At 35.7% G+C, this 17,398-nt stretch overlaps 1 protein-coding gene across 2 annotated transcripts in view; it reads left to right on the top strand.

The window, feature by feature from the left end:
- Positions 1–17,398, top strand: part of MRS2 (MRS2, magnesium transporter) — a 32,984-nt gene that overhangs the window by 3,637 nt on the left and 11,949 nt on the right. For both annotated transcript variants that reach the window (XR_002777575.1, XM_023524436.1), the window contains exons 3-9: positions 1,311–1,347; positions 2,503–2,615; positions 10,653–10,826; positions 12,462–12,592; positions 13,039–13,155; positions 16,085–16,237; positions 16,489–16,606. Coding sequence is in view for 1 of the 2 variants with exons in the window: in XM_023524436.1 (XP_023380204.1) it covers positions 1,311–1,347; positions 2,503–2,615; positions 10,653–10,826; positions 12,462–12,592; positions 13,039–13,155; positions 16,085–16,237; positions 16,489–16,606 (843 nt within the window). In the remaining variant the exon portion in view is untranslated. The remainder of the gene's footprint in view (positions 1–1,310; positions 1,348–2,502; positions 2,616–10,652; positions 10,827–12,461; positions 12,593–13,038; positions 13,156–16,084; positions 16,238–16,488; positions 16,607–17,398) is intronic.

Genomic DNA, 17,398 nt, shown 5'->3' with positions numbered 1-17,398 from the left:
CCTACTTAAATATAGGCAGACCTCGGATATATTGCAAGTTCAGTTCCAGATAACCGCAACAGAGCAAGTATCTCAATAAAGTGAATCATAATCTTTTTGCTGGTGGAGGGCCTTGCCTTCAGTATGTAAAAAAACACAACATATATGAATAGCACTAAAGCAAAGGGCAGTAAAACAAGATATGCCTGTACTCAGGGTTTCCCCTTGCATGTATTAAGTCCTTGAAAGCTATTAGCTTCCTTTGATGTAAATTTCCCTTTCACACTGATACTTTGTGGTACTTGTTACATATTTATATTGATCTTATTTTTGCTTATGAGAACCAAGCTATATATGGTAGGCATTTATTATATTATTAACACAGCATGCATGTGTTTCCATGGTAACAATACAGGACTTGTACCTTCAACTATATTTCAGAGTGTATCTTTCTCAAAATGCATATTTAGTAGTAATTGGTACAGCCTAGTACATAATGATTTATTAAATATTACTTGACATCTTCAAACTTGACTGTGAAAAGGTATTACAGAAAAGTATTCCCTCTGCTTTACAGGAAATAAATACATTTTCTGCATTGTATCCTCTCTCCAAACTATCAGAAGAGGCCTTTTCTGTAAATCTTTATTGGTTCGGCATTGCCCACCAGAGAGACTTCATAGCCTCCAGTAGATACTTAGATTCACAAAATAAGCCACAGTTGGTACCAGTCTATTCAGAAAAATAAAAGGGAATGCAGAAGGGCCGCATCAGGTGTTTCCTCTTCAAGAGAAGTCCATGCAGCCATCCAGGGGCTGCTTTGTGACAGCTCAGGTGAAAGGAGATGGTATTCTCAAAGATGGAGGTGAGGTCCACCTTGGCTTAGAATCCCCATGCCCTCTAGTGCCAGTATCTCTTGTCACTGTCTCAGAGGCACATCCAGTACTCCCACACGGAACATGGCCAGTTACAAGAGCCATCACATGGCTTCTCACCAGATATCTATAATTCGCTCACCGGCCTTCTAATCCGGTGCAGTCTACCAGTCATCGGGCATTTTTATCATACACAATGTTACCTAGTAACGACTGATACTCCTTCATCGCATTTCCAAGGGAACCAAAATAGAAACTTAATTCAAGTCAGATTTGTCCTAGCAAAGGAAAAAGATTTTTTTTAAACCTTTAACTCAAAACTGAATTTAACCTAAAGAAGAGCAATTATGATTTATATCTGTATTTTAGTATTTGGGAGATATCATAGTACCATATGGTATGTTATCGTAAATAGCATACTTGGAGGAAATAATATTTTGTTTTTACTCTCCTCAGACAAAATTTGACAAAGAAGGAAATGTTACGTCCTTTGGTAAGTATCAATAAGTTTTTCTAAGTCACCTTTTTAAATCATATACTGTGAGTATATGGGTGTGTAAATGAAGGAGGAGATCCTTCTTCAGCATTGTCCTTCAGTCCTCATTGAAAGTGGCTGTACCTGGACTATGCATATTCTCCGAGAATTTTTTTTCCCGTCAGGAGCCACATTCACCGTAACGTGATGTTAAAGGGATATTGGTGTGCAGCTGGAACACAGAGAAACACTCTTCCCTTTTGTTTCTCCTTTTTAGTCTCCCTTTCACTGCCTTAGTCCTCATATTCATCTCCTGTACCATGTTTAAGGTGTCACATAATACCACTGACATTGCAGTAGCAGTGGTTGACTGAAGACAGGAGGGACAAGGCACTGAATGGCAGTCAGATGGAACTCTGCCAACATTGGCTGTAAATAAAACTGAGCATTACTTTATTGTCTGACTTCAAATGCAAGTTTCAGTTCACTTCCCAATTCCATGATTCTATTTCTGCTATTGCTGATATCATAGTGGAATATTTTGGGTGTTTTTGCTCAATATCTCCTTCATAAGATTGTTCTATATAGAGCTGTGCCACAGATGTGGTTTGATGTTACAAGTACAGATAATACTATAATCAGTATCATTTTTTGAGTTTATTATGCTTTCTCTTAGGTAATTTAATTTTTAGGTTGGGGACTCTAGTGTGACAACTGACTTTATTTTCTCATTTTGTATTAGTCTAAAGAAAGAAAATTGAACTTATCTCTTCACAGATTTAAAATATGATGATAACGTAGTGAGAAAAACAGAAAATGTAGTAATGTACAAATCATATTAAAAAAAAAAAAAAAAGGTGACCTGTCTCTAGAGCTAGAAATTGATACTGAAGGTTTCTAACAATGTATAGCTATGGTTTTTATATTGGTCCCAAGGCACTTCTAAGTACAGAGAAATTTTATGAAGTATAGGTAACAGGAGAAAATAGCGTTTGACCAGATTTAACATGAGTCTGTTTTTGAAGTAAAAGTGATTATTAAAAAGACTCATCTTAGATTTTGTTTCTGGTAATAATAGAAAATTCTCTGGGTGGGATGATGTGCTCCAGTATGAAAATCTCTTCAATTGATTAATTTAGCTCTTTCTTTTTATTGAAAATATTTCTTTTCTAGAAAGGAAGAAAACTGACTTACATCAAGAATTAGGTCTTCAAGCCAGAGATTTGAGGTTTCAGCATTTAATGAGCATCACCACCAGAAACAATAGGATTATCATGAGAATGGAGGTAAAGGATTTTATTTCATCTACATTTCTCCACAGCAGTCTTATGAAAGTTATGCCCATAGGCTAGTGGTTACCAGAGGACTATAGACTAGTGATTACTAGTGGGGTAGGGGAAGTAGACTGGGCAAAGGGGGTCAAACATAGGGTTTAGGGGGAGGGTGAAGTGGGTAAAGGGGATAAAATAATATAGTTGCCGAAGGAAACTGAATTTTGGGTGGTAAACAATAGAATATACAGATGTCAAATGATAATGTACACCTGAAAATTATATAATTGTATCAGCCAATGTTATCCCAATAAACTTAATTAAAAATTAAAAAAAAAAGAAAGTTATGCCCTGGCTATTTTGGTCAATACCTAGGTTAAATGTAATTCTGTAACTAAAAGAGCTATGTAAAATATAAGATATTTTATAACATGTTCTTAGGAGTAGAATTCATTTTATATGGTTACATACCTATGCTCAGCTGGCATGACGTTGCTCTATTCTGTCTTGGAGAAGTTCTGACAGTGGTCTCCATTCTCACCTTTTGCATTTAGTCTCTAGTTTCTGAAATGATAAGAGAAGTATGTGTGATTATAGTATCTACCAAAACCATATTTTAGTTTTTCACATAGCCCAAGATCTGCTTTAAAGTTTATAATCTTAAGTTAAATTTTTATTTTTATGGTAAGCTTTCTAAAATATATTTATCTTTCTCATCTACTTAGAGTACACCAAGTATGACTTTCTCTAGTAATTCAGAATTAATATGAACATAAGTTATTATGGTAGGCTAAAGTTTAGGGTTCAAAAATAGATGAGGAGACACAGGTCTCAGTGGTATCGACCCTGCAGTGGACATGAGATTTGCTTTCTTCAAAAAGTCTTTGATGGCAGATTTTTGTCCATTTATTTAGAATTAATAAAAAATAAAATAAAATAAGAATAGAAACTGCCTTCTCCCAAGTGATTTTCTCTAGGAAACATTCTTCACTTTTGTTATCAGAAGCTAGCCCCCTTTAAAACAGTATCTCTTTAGTAGAATTTTAGTCATATAAGTGGTATGTATATAGGTATTCACTGTATAATTTTTCAATTTTCTGTATATTATAAATTGGAAAAAAATTTAAATCTAATTTTTATATCACTAATACAGTGGCCACAGATTACCTTTGTTACTCTTCTAACAGAAGATGCTAGTCTTTCTCTTTAGAATTAATTTCTAATTTCTGTGTTCTTTTTTTAAATTTTATTTAAATTTTTTTCAGTTACAGTCAACAATGTTATGTTTCATGTGTACAACATAGCAATTAGACATTTATTTAACCCACAAAGTAATTACTCCATAGCTCTAGCACCCACCTGACACCATACCTAGCCATACAATACAATATAATTGACTGTATTCCCTATGCTGTATTTTACATCCCCATGACTGTTTTCATAACTGGCAATTTGTACTTCTTACTCCCTTTACCTTTTCCACCCATCTCTCCAAGCTGCCTCCCATTTAGTGACCATTAAATTGTTCTCTGTATGAGTTCGTTTGTTTGTTTTTTTTTTCCTATTTAGTCACAGGGCTTTCAATATCTTATTTTTGTTACTTTATTTTTTATTTTTTTAATTACAATTGTCTTTCAATATTATATCAGTTTCAGGTACAGTGTCGTGATTAGACATTTAACTTAAGTGATCCCCCGTAAGTCTTGCAACCACCCAACACCATACATGGTTATTCAGTATTATTGACTATATTCTTTATGCTGTACTTTACATCCCTGTGACTTTTTTTGAAACTAGCAATATGTACTTCTTAATCCCTTCACATTTTTCACCGAACTCCCTAATCCTCTCCCAACCGGCAACCATCAACATGTTCTATGTATCTATGAGTCTCCTTCTGTTTTATTTCGCTCTTTAGATTACACATTTAAGTGAAATCATATGGTACTTGTCTTTCTCTGACTTATGTTACTTAGCACAATACCCTCTAGGTTCGTCCATGTGTCTGTCCATTTTTCCCAGCAGCATTTATTGAATAGACTGTCTACCCCATTATATATTCCTGCCTACTTTCTCTTGCAGTTATGGACCATATAGGTGTGGGTTTATTTTTGGGCTCTCTGTTCTGTTCCATTGTTCTATGTACCATGCTGTTTTGATTGCTATAGCTTTGTAGTGTAGTTTGGTATCAGGTAGCATGATACCTGCAACTTTGTTCTCTCTCAAGATTGTTGAGGTTATTCGGGTTTTTTTGTGTTTCCGTATAAATTTATAATTGTTTTTTCTAGTTCTGTGAAAAATGCCATTGGTATTTTCATAGGGATTGCGTTGAATCTGTAGATTGCTTTGGGTAGTATGGACAGTTTAATGATGTTCATTCTTCCTATCCATTTATTTATATCTTCCTTAATTTCTTTAATGTCATAGTTTCCCGAGTACAGGTCATTTACTTCCTTGGTTAAATTTATTCCTGGATATTTTATTCTTTTTGATGCAGTTGTACATAGAGTTGTTTACTTAATTTCTCTTTCTAATAGTTCATTATTGGTGTATAAAAATGCAACTGATATCTGAACATTAATTTTATATCTTTATTGATTTCATTCAGTAGTTCTAATAGTATTTTGATGAAATCTGTAGGATTCCCTTTATATGTAGTATTATGTCACCTGCAAATAATGACAGTTTTACTTCTTCCTTTCCAATCTGGGTGCCTTTTCTTTTTCTCATCTGATTGCTGCGGCTAGGACTTCTAAGTACTGTGTTGAATAAAAGTGGTGGAAGTGGACATCTTTGTTTTGTTCCTGATCTTAAGACGTTTCATCTTTCCCCTGTTGAATGTGGTATTAACTGCGGGTTTATCATACGTGGCCTTTATTATATTGAGGTATGTTCCCTCTAGTCCCACTTTGCTGAGTATTTTTATCATAAGTGGATGCTGGATTTTGTCAAATGCTTTTTCTGCATCTATTGATAGATCATTTTTAGACTTCATTTTGTTTAGGTGGTATATCATATTGATTGATTTTCAGATATTGAACAAACCTTGTTTCCTGGGAATAAATCATTCTAGATTATGATGTATGATCCTTTTAATGTATTGCTGAATTTAGTTTGATAATATTTTCTTGATTTTTGCATTTGTATTCATCAGGGATATTGGCTTATAACTTCCTTTTATTGTAGTGTCTTTAGGTTTCATGATAATGGTAGCCTTGTAAAATGAGGTTGAGAGCTTTCCATCCTCTTGAATTTTTTGGTATACTTAGAGAAGGATAGGTGTTAATTCTTCTTTGAATGTTTGGTAAAATTCACCTGTGAAGCCATCTGGTCCAGGGCTTTTGTGTGTTGAGAGTTTTTTTAATTACCGATTTGATTTCATCAGTAGTTATTCGCCTGTTCACATTTCCTTTTTATTCCTGATTCAGCCTTAAAAGATTGTGTTTCTAGGAGTTTATACATTTCTTCCAGGTTGTCTAGTTTCCTTTATTTCCGTGGTGTCAGTTGTCACTTCCCTTTCATTTCTGATTTATTTGTGCCTTTTTTTTTTTTTTTTTTGAAGAGTCTGTTTATCTTTTTAAAGATCCAATTCTTGGTTTTATTGATCTTTTCTATTGTTTTTTTAGACTCTTATTTATTTCCTCTCTGATCTTTATTATTTACTTCCTTGTACTCACTTTGGGCTATGTTTGTTCATCTTATTCTAGCTCCTTTTGTTGTAAGGTTAGATTATTTGAGATTTTTCTTATTTTTTGAGATAGGCCTGTATTGGTATAAATTTCCCTCTTGGAACTGATTTGGCTGTGTTCCATAGATTTTTGTGTCATTTTCATTTGGCTCAAGGTATCTTTTGATTTATTCCTAGATCTCGTTAATCCATTCATTGTTAATCAGCTTGTTTTTCAGCCTCCATGTGTTTCTGTGTTTTTCAGTTTTCTTATAATTGATTTCTAGTTTTATACCATTGAGATCAGAAGATGCTTGACACGATTTCAGTCTTCTTAAATTTTTGAGACTTGTGGCCTTAACGTGTTCTGTCTTGGAAAATGTTGCATATGCACTTGAAAAGAATGTATATTCTACTGCTTTAAGGTGACATGTTTGAAAAATATCAATTAAGTCTATCTGATCTATGTGTCATTTAAGGCCACTGTTTACTTGTTGATTGGGTGATCTATTCATTGATGTCAATGGGATGTTAAAGTCCCCTACTATGACTTTATTACTATCGATCTTTCTCTTTACGTCCATCAATATTTGCTTTATTTATTTAGGTGCTTCTACATCGAGTGCGTAGATGTTTACGAGAGTTACATCCTCTTGTTGGATCTATCACTTTATCATTATGAAATGCCCATCTTTGTCTCTTATTACAGCTCTTGTTTTAAAAGCTATTCTGTCTGATATAAAGTATTGATACCCTAGCTTTTTTCATTTCCATGCGCATGAAATATTATTTTCCATCCCTTTTCTTTCGGTTTCTGTGTGTCTTTCGATCTAAAGTGGGTCTGTTGTAGGCAACATATGTATGGATTTTGTTTTGTTCTCCATTTAGCCACACCATGTCTTTTGATTGGAGCATTTAATCCATTTACATTTAAAGTAGTTATCTATAGGTATATAGTTATTCCTGTTTTATTGTTTTCTGATTGTTTTTGTATTTTTTTGCTGTTTCTAATTCTCTTATCCTCTTATATGTTGATTGCTTTATATAGTGTCATGTTTAGAGTCTTTCCTCTTTATTTGTTGTGTATCTCTTCTAGACTTTTGGTTTGTGGCTACCACATGCTTATATACCAACCTATGTTTATAGCAGTGTATTGTAAGTTGATGATTGCTTAAGTTCAAACACATTCTAAAATCATTACCATTTTTACTTTCTAAAAGGTTTCTGGTTTTGTTACTATCTTTTACTTTTGTGTATGTTTATGGGTATCTCTTAGTTTATTTTTGTAATTACACATGATCTTTTGCCTTTTAACCTTTATTCTGACTAGTTGGTTGATACACTGCTTTTACTGTTTGCCTTTGTCAGTGAGAATTTTTTTCCCGTATTTTCTTATTCATATTTTTTTATATTTTCTACTTAAAGAAGTCCCTTTAACATTACTTGTAATATTGGTTTGGTCGCGACAAACTCCTTCAGCTCTTTCTCTCTTGGAAATTATTTCTCTTTCAATTCTAAATAATAGCCTTGCTGGGTAGAGTAATCTTCGTTTAGGTCTTTGCTTTTCATCACTTTGACTATTTCATGCCAAGCCCTCTGGCCTGCAGAGTTTGTTGAGAAATCAGCTGACAGTCTTATGAGGGCTCTCTTGTATGTAACTAATTGCCTTTCTCTTGCTGCTTTTAAGATGTTCTCTTTGTCTTTAACTTTTGGCATTTCATTTATGACCTGTCTTGGTGTGAGCCTCTTTGGGTTCCTCTTGGTTGGGACTCTCTGTGCTTCCTGGTCTGATTTCTTTGCCAGGTCAGGGAAGTTTTCTGTCATTTCTTCAAATAGGTTTTCAGTCCCTTCTCTCTCTTTTTCTGGTACCTCTATGATGAGAATATTGTGCACTTGATATTGTCCCAGAGGTCCCTTAAACGATTCTTATTTTTTTAATTCCTTTTTTCTTTTTGCTGTTTAATTGAGTATTTTCTGCTACCTCTGCTTTATCTAATCTACTGTTGACTCCCTCTAATGTATTCTTTATTTATTATTGTAGTCTTCATTTCTGACTGGTTCTTTTTTTACGGTTTCTCTTTGTGTAAATTCTCACTGAGTTTCTCTGTTCTTCCCCTGTGTTCACTGAACATCCTTATAACCAGCATTTTGAACTCTATCTGGTAGATTGCTTGTCTCCATTTCATTTAGTTCTTTTTCTGGAGTTTTGTCCCTTCTTTCATTTGGGACATGTTTGTCTCATTTTGGCTGACTGATGCCCTGTGTTTATGTTTATATATTAAGCAGATCTGCTCTGTTTCCCATCTGGACAGAGCAGCCTTATGTAGAAGGTGGGGCCCCATTTGCAGTCTCCCTGTTTACCTGAGCCGGGTGCTCCAGGGTGTCTCCTGTGTGAGTTGTTTGTGCCTTACCATTGTAGATGAGCCTTGATTGCTGTTGGCATGTCATTGAGTGGGATTGACCCTCAGGCTGACTGGCTGTGAGGGCTGGCCGTGACTACAGTGGACAAGCTGTCGTGCCGGGACTGAGACTAGGGGATAGAGGTTGCTTTAGTGGGACTCTGGTGCCAGCTGAGTCTGACCTTCGGATGTGTCATTTGTGTAGGTTGTTGGGTGGTGATCTGGTGTCATCTGAAGCCTGCCACTGGATTTATTGGTTCTGGATCCTGGGCTTGGCTTAGCGCTGCCTGGTGAGAGCTGCAAAGTCATCTACAAGTTGGTTGCCACTTGTGCTGGGCTTGGAGGCACTTGGAAGAGGCTATGCTATGAACTGAGGCCAACTGCCACTAGTGCTAGACTTGGGACCCTTTGGTGAGCACCACAGTGTAAGCTGAGGTCAGCTACCTCTTGTGCTGGGTTTGTGGCTGCTTAGTTGACTGTGTTCCAAGTCAGCATGGGCTGCAGCTTATGCCAGGCTTACAGCCACCTGATGGGAGTTATAATGCAAGTTGAGCCTGCTCGCTGCTTGTGGTGCCCTTAGGGCTGCTGAGCAAGAAGTACGGTGCACACCGAGGCCAGCACTGCTTGTTTGCAGTTTATGGACCTTTGAATGATTTTAAGAAATCCGCAGAGAAAGCTGAGGTAGACTGCTTGTGTGTAAAAGCCACTGGAAGCTGCGCAGGCTGGGCATACAAGATGGGTAAGGTCTCAGGAAATCACCATGACAGGGTGAATGGTGTTAATTAGTTTGATGGAGTCTCAGATTTGGCAGCTGCCTGTGCCTGCAAGCTGGGTAGGGAGAAAGCTCAACAAAGGAACAATGGCTACTGCCAGCACTTCTGTTTCCAGAGAGAGCTGTCCTGACTACTGCTCCTCCCAGCTTTCACCTTGAAGCTTGTCAGTTCTGTACTTCCCCATATGACCCTGGTGTTTTATGAACTCCTGCTCATGCGTTGGAACCCAGAGTGAGTCTGTGAGGGAGTAAGTTTGTACACAGGCCCTTCAAGTGAACTGCCTGGGGCTCCAGCAGCCCTTTGTCTCAGATGCTATCCCCGCTGGTTTTCATAGCCAGATGTTATAGGGACTCCTCTTCCTATCACCGGTGACCTGGGCTGGGGAGCCTGATTTGGAGCTGTGACCCCTTGCTCCTCAGTGGGGACCTCCACTGCTGAGATATCCCTGATGTTATTTTCCTCCTGATTTTGAACAGCCACAACGGGATGTGGGACCAGCCCATTCTGCCTCTCAATGCCCCCACCCCCACCCGTATCAATGTGGCTTTTTCTGTGTATCCTTAGTTATAAGATTTCTGTTTACATAGTCTTCAGGTGGTTCTCAAGGGTGGTGGTTCTATAGTTGTAATTTTGATATGATCATGGGAGGAAGTGTGTACAGTGTTGAGTTTCTCTGTCATCTTGACTGAAAGTCCATAGTGCTCTAAATTAGAGCACTAAAGCTAATAAGTTTTATCTTCTTAATTTTAGAATAGCTTAATATTGATATTTTTAAAAGGTGATATTTTATTTTAAAAAGGAAACTTTCCCATTTCAGCCAAAGTAATCTAATTAAGCTAAGTCTTTTCTTAAAGTGTACTGAATACATGACTTTTAAGAAGACCTTACCTTATTTCCATTATCCCTATTTTTCTCACGGTTAGTTAGCATGGTAGTCATAATACATAATTTAATTCTGGTTCTGTTGAGAGTGAGTTAGAGGTATGAAGATTTACATATGTATTAGGCTTCCTTTCTTGAAAAAAAATACTATGTCGGGTTTTTTTTTTGAAAAACCAAATGAATAGTGATTTGATTTAGGCTTAATTCAAAATTAAGAGTATTAAATCCTATTTTATGACTTATATTTTTCCTACAGCTCTACAACTTGCATATACATATATGCATGTATATGTATGTGTACATTTACATATATGTTCTTTTTTTTCCCCAGTATTTGAAAGCTGTGATAACTCCAGAGTGTCTTCTGATATTGGATTATCGTAATTTAAATCTAGAGCAATGGCTATTCCGGGAACTGCCTTCACAGCTGGCTGGAGAGGGTCAACTTGTCACATACCCTTTACCTTTTGAATTTAGAGCTATAGAAGCACTCCTGCAGTATTGGGTAAGCCTGTATTTATTTAGTTTCTTGAATTAGTTCTGGTTTTAAAATTATATATAGTAGGAAAACAAATTGGTATTGTTTCCATGGCACTTGTTATAATCATACTCTCACTCCAGACAAAAACATCTCTAAAGGTCCTGTATGAAGAGTGTACTTAATTTTTAACTTTATGACCCAATCAGATCTAGGTTTTGAGAGTCATATTATGACATTCATTGAAGCACATTTCAATTTGGCTACCCTTTGTACAATTTTAATACCTGTATTCAGGGGCGATGGTTCAAAATACTTGTCCTAAATATGATAGAAATGAACATATCAAAAAAGTTTTAAATGTATTTTATTCTCTAAATTAAATTGTATGTATATTGTAAAAGTGCTTACATGTGATAAATATTATAGCACAAATCATTCATCAAATCATTCTAATACTTTCCAAATCATTCTTTGCTTTGTTTGAGGCAGCTAAATGAAAGCCTTTGTTTGAGACCCAGTTTGATGTTGGAACCATGTACACTTCCTCTAATGACTCTCACATTAAATCAATGGATGTATGGCGATCCTGTCAGGCCCTGAACAAGGATGGCCACTGCTTTCCTGGTCCCCACAAATCTGTCATTATCTTTTCTTTCCTAATAATACTATTAGGATAGTACTATTCAGGAATGCAAATGTTGGTGCTAGGAATGCTCTTAGCACCTAACCAGAGTAGGAGGAGGAGGAGGGTAATGGGGACATGAGGAAGGCAGGGATTGGGTGAACCTGGTACCCTTCTCTTTTGTCTGCTTCATTCTACTGATGGAGTAGGAGATGGCTGTATTCCATGCTAAGGTTAATTGCACAACAGCACCAACTAGTACCAGCCAATGAGATGGTGACTAGTTGGAGCATAGTTACTAAGCAAAAAAACGGGAGAGAGAAAGAAAGAGAAGAGAAAAGGTGCAAATGATGGTCAGTGGCAGGCTGCACAGGCTGAGGAAGCCCATAGGAGCTCATGCTGAGATAGAGTATATACTGGCATTTATATCATTAATTTTACTGCTTAATTCAGTTACTGTTGTGCTGTTTACTAGTTGGTATGGAAATATTTCAGTATTTTAACAACTGGTATATCAGTGCATACCTGTCGAATATCAGTTGTGCCTATATTAACCTGAATACGAAGTATACTTTTGACTTTACACTGTTTTGTTGTATTTTTAAAATTCAAGTTATGTTTCAGTTTTCAAAGTTTTGTTCACAGAAATTTCGAATTCTATTCTGTTTATATAGAGTATAGGTATTGTTTACCAAATGTGAAGTTTGTGTTTTAACCACAGAATGGCAGATTTTATTTTAATTAATCAATCTTCCATTCTTTCATAACAGGTGTTTGTAAGGGAAGACTCTTGTAAGTGTTAATTCCCTATCAATCTAATGTGAACCTGGTAATAACATTATGTATGGTTATCTTTTAACCGAAGAGAACAAGTTTTTGAATCATCTGAAATAGGCATTTTAGCAATGACTGTGTTTTGAAATGTTGCCAGCTGTCCTAACTATTCTACATTTCTGTATTTAATCAGAAGATTCCCTGACCCTGAGTATTCTAAAAAGGTTGTTTTAATTCTTATGAAAGGTCATATTGTTATCTAGATCAGCACTCTTCAGGGGAAACTGAGCATTTTGCAGCCACTGATTCTTGACACGTTGGAAGCTTTAGTGGATCCCAAACACTCTTCTGTAGACAGAAGCAAACTGCATATCTTACTACAAAACAGCAAAAGGTAAATGTTGGTAATTGAGACACAAATATCTTTAACTTCTCTTTTAGTAGTTTTAACAGCAAAATGTTTAGCATAAATTCAGATATAAAAGTAGTGTGATTATTACCTATTTTTAAAATGCCAGCTAATTTTGCAAATGGTAACAACTACTCTCAGTCCCTTCAGAGTACGAAAGTAGCCTTGGTGGAAATTGAGCCAGAAGGGGCACACAGAGTAATATCTCCTCAAAGATATTTTGCACGAAATGCTATAGCTCTATCATGTAGCTTTGGTTTGGGAGTTGATTCCTAATCTGCATGATAAATATCAAAATATTTTTTTACAAGTGAGTGTTTATCATGAATATATGTGTGGATCTACTTAATAAGATACCCTAAGAAGTCACTATTCTTACAGTGACATGTTGTTATAAGTCTATAGGTCATTTCTGAACAATATTCTTACAGTCTTTCAGAGTTAGAGACAGATATTAAAATTTTCAAAGAGTCAATTTTGGAGATCTTGGATGAAGAAGAGTTGTTGGAGGAGCTCTGTCTAACCAAATGGAGTGACCCACAGGTCTTGTAAGTATGGTCCTGCTTTGTTATTCTCTTAGAATCAGTCTTCTGTCTTATCAGGATTATTTTTCATAGAGAACATAACATTTTTCTGGGCTAGATAATATAGGCACTTTTTATCCCCAATTGTTGTACTATTTCCTGTGCTGTATTGCATCTAATTCAGTGTAATAGGATATATTGAGTGCATACTGTGTATACAGCATGTGCTGGTGTGTGATGAATGTAAACACTCCATCACCTTTATTTTCAAGGGACTGACCACCAAAATGGTCCACACAGCTACCCAAATAACTTACCTAGAAGATACAGTGGAAGAGAGGGAGAGAGATTAACACAGGGGAGGGAAAGAGTTGGGTGAAGGAAGATGAGTAATACATTGGCATATATCCTGTAAGTTTGGTCTAATACAAAAATTTTCATCGTATAAACCTTTATGTCTTATGAATTTAGAAATCATTTATTCTTCTTGTACGTACTTAACTTTTTTAAGTACTCAAAATATTTCATTTTGTTCTTTGTGGACCACTATCAGAAGTTAATACAGACACTTTTGTAATGTATATAGTTTCCACAGTCTGTACAGATTTTTTAAGTATTTCGAGAAGTTAGTTATGTGTATTCTAACAAAGAAAACATTAAGATAAAAAGAGCTATTACAGCAAAAATATGCAGAAGCAGAAACATGAATACACTTGTTATTCTTGTTTGCTTTGCTTATTATGCCAGTCTATCTCGAATAGGCTTTACAATATAAGTATCTTACCAAGTACTCTGTTTCCATTTATTCTTTTTGGTAGGATGGGAGTATAGGTAAGGGGGGCAAAATAACTATGTATTGTCATCATTCATAAACATTTTCTTCATATATAAAATGACATGTATTTACCTTGGGAAGGAAATGCTCTTTTTTCCATTACAGTTGACATTGAGTATTATATTAATTTCAGATGTACAGCATGGTGCTTAGACATTTATATAATTTATGAAATGATCCTCTTGATTAGTCTAGTACCCACCTGACACTACGCATAGTTATTACAATATTATTGACTATTTTCCCTGTGCTATACTTTGTATCCCCCTATTTTGTAACTATCACTTTGTATTTCTTAATCCCTTCATCTTTTTCACCTAGCTCCCCAAAACCCCTCCCATCTGACAACCATCAGTTCTCTGTATCTATGAGCCTGTTTCCATCTTGTTTATTTTCTTTAGATTCCACATGTAAGTGAAATCATATGATGTTTGTTTTCTTCTGTCTGACTTATTTCACTTTGCATAATACCCTCTAGATCCATCCATGTTGTTGTGAATGGTAAGATTTCATTATTTTTTATGGCCAAGTAGTAGTCAATTGTATATATGTACAACGTCATCTTTATCTAGTCTTCTGTTGGTGGGCATTTAGGTTTTCATATCTTGGCTTTTGTAAATAACCCTGCAGTGAACATAGGAATGCATATATCTTTTTGAACTGTTTTTTATTTCTTTAGATATCCAAAAGTAGAATTGCCGTATCATATAGTTCTATTTTTAATATTGTGAGGGACCGCCATGCTGTTTTCCATAGTGACTGTACCAATTTGCAGTCCCACCAACAGTACACAAGAGTTCCCTTTTCTTCACATCCTTGCAAATACTCTTATTGATAACAGGTATTCTGACAGGTGTGAGGTGATATCTCATAGTTTTAATTTGCATTTCTCTGATGATTAGTAATGTTGAACATCTTTTCATGTGTCTATTCGCCATCTGTATGTCCTCTGGAGAAATGCCTATTCAGATTGTCTTTCGGTTTTTTAATTGGATTCTTTGTGTTTTTTTGGTGTTAAGTTGTACAGGTTCTTTTTGAATTTTGTATATTAACCCCTTAACAGCTGTATCATTGGCAGATATCTTCTCCCATGCAGTAGGTTGTCTTTTCCTTTTGTTGGTGGTTTACTGTGCAAAAACTTTTTAGTTTGATGTAGTCCCATTTGTTTATTTTTTCTTTTCCCTTGCTATTAAGAAGGATGTCAGAGAGTTTCTATATTTTCTTCTAGGAGTTTCATGGTTTCAGGTCTTACGTTTAAGTCTTTAATCCATTTGGAGTTTATTTTGGTATATGGTGTAAGAAAGTGGTCTAGTTTCATCTTTTGCACATATCTCTTATTTTCCCAATACCATTTATTCAGTAGACTGTTTTTACCCCATTGTTTATTCTTGCCTTCTTTGTCATAGGTTAATTGGCCATATAGGCATGGGTTTATTTCTGGGTTTTCTTTTCTGTTCCATTGATCTGTGTGTCTGTTTTTACGCCAGAACCATGCTGCTCTGATTACTAAAGCCTTGTAGTGTAGTTTGCTATCATGTAGCGTGATACCTTCCACTTTGTTGTTCTTTCTCAAGATTGCTGTGGCTATTCAGGGTCTTTTGTGGTTCCATATAAATTTTAGGATTATTTGTTCTAGTTCTGTTAAAAGTGCTATTGGTATTTTGATACAGAGTGCATTGAAGCTATAGATTGTGGAAAGGACATGTCCTTTATGTTCATTTTTAGTTTTTGGTTTTGTTTTTGCCTGATTTGTTCTTATTGTTCTTTTGGTTTTGCCTGACTTGTTCTTATTTTCACTAATACATCAGCATTCACACATCTGGATTTTCTTGTAACTGATAGTGTATGTTTCATGAAAGCATTTTGAGTTGGGGCTATGAAACACAATGAAGCTACCTAGCCTGTATAAGGATGGAACCTGTGTCCTAGAGTTACCTGTTTAGGATCAAGTGATAAAGCCACTTACAGATTGGCCTCAATTATAATAATAGAGAAGACGAAAGCTAGTGTTTTCATTGATAGCTGCATATTATGTACTAATTCAGGAAGTTTTTCAGTCCTAAATGTATGGTGCATATATCAGGGGCATGTTAATTATGTTAACTCATGTAATTGAAGTGAAAAGAGCAGCACTGGAATTGACCATGCAGAAGAGATGGAGTTGCTACTGGAAAACTACTACCGATTAGCCGAAGATCTTTCCAACGCAGCTCGGGAACTTAGGGTGCTGATTGACGATTCACAGAGTATTATATTCATCAATCTGGACAGGTAAGAAAGCATCATATAAAACAATCAGTAAGTGTTTTCTTTATAAAATAATTATTGTAAAGTAATAAAGCTTTTAAGGAGTTGTCATTTTGGAAGGAATTATACCATTGTTATCATCTATGACTACTTCATGGAAGTGCGTCTTTTTTTCTTTTTAAGGTATACATTTATTCTGTGTTGTTTTAATAGATTATTTGGTGGATTTGCTGTGTATAGTTGGCTCTTCTGATCTAACTAGGTGTTCTTTCTAGCCACCGCAATGTGATGATGAGATTGAACCTGCAGTTGACCATGGGAACATTCTCTATTTCACTCTTTGGACTAATGGGAGTTGCTTTTGGAATGAATTTGGAATCTTCCCTTGAAGAGGTTAGAATGTATTTAGTAATCTAGAGATTATTTTTTTAATGTTTTAAAGATCTGTTTTGTAAATGGATTTTACAAAGAAAGTCTTCATATGTGTACTCCCCTAATGAAATAAAATATGTACTCTAATTCATTTAAAATTCAGGCAATATTGCTAGACTCTGTTATAATATATAAGTATAGCCTAGGTTACCTTATGTTTCCCAAAAGATGTTAACTACACATTGGAAGGGTTTGATAAAACAGTGTTACCCTGTGAGACAGTGTCAGTGAAGGATTTTTATTTCTTTTAATTCTTATGTGTCCGTCTGGCAATGTTCCTAGTTTGCATGCTTTATTTGGCTCAGTCATCACAACTCTGAGAATGGATATATTTTCCCCCTTTATAGGAGAGAAAAGTGAGGCTCAGAAAACTTAAGTAACATGCCCAAGGCTACAGAGCTAGAAAATAATGGAGTTAGGATTTGAACCCAAAGATTTGCATTTTCCACTCTTCTCTGCTGCCTTTCCATGCTAACATGACACTGAACTCACAGAGCTGTTCATGTCATTGTTGCCTTGTATTTTCAGAACATATCTTACTGTCAAGTATCTAGAAATGAATCTGAATCTGCATTTGGCATACTCTGGCTCTGGATTCTGTGTCCTGATTAACCTAACAGGTCTGTTCTATTGTGTCTGTGCTGTCCCCCTCGTCCAACTGATATCATCTCATCAGAACCACTGATTGCTTTTAAAAAGTGGTTTTTAAAAGAAGCAAATCTGATGCTCACTCTTCTGTCTAAAACTATTCAG

Source organism: Pteropus vampyrus, unplaced genomic scaffold (genome assembly GCF_000151845.1).
Source record: "Pteropus vampyrus isolate Shadow unplaced genomic scaffold, Pvam_2.0 Scaffold463, whole genome shotgun sequence".
Classification (NCBI taxonomy): Eukaryota; Metazoa; Chordata; class Mammalia; order Chiroptera; family Pteropodidae; genus Pteropus; species Pteropus vampyrus.
This window is presented reverse-complemented; position numbering and strand designations above follow the sequence as displayed.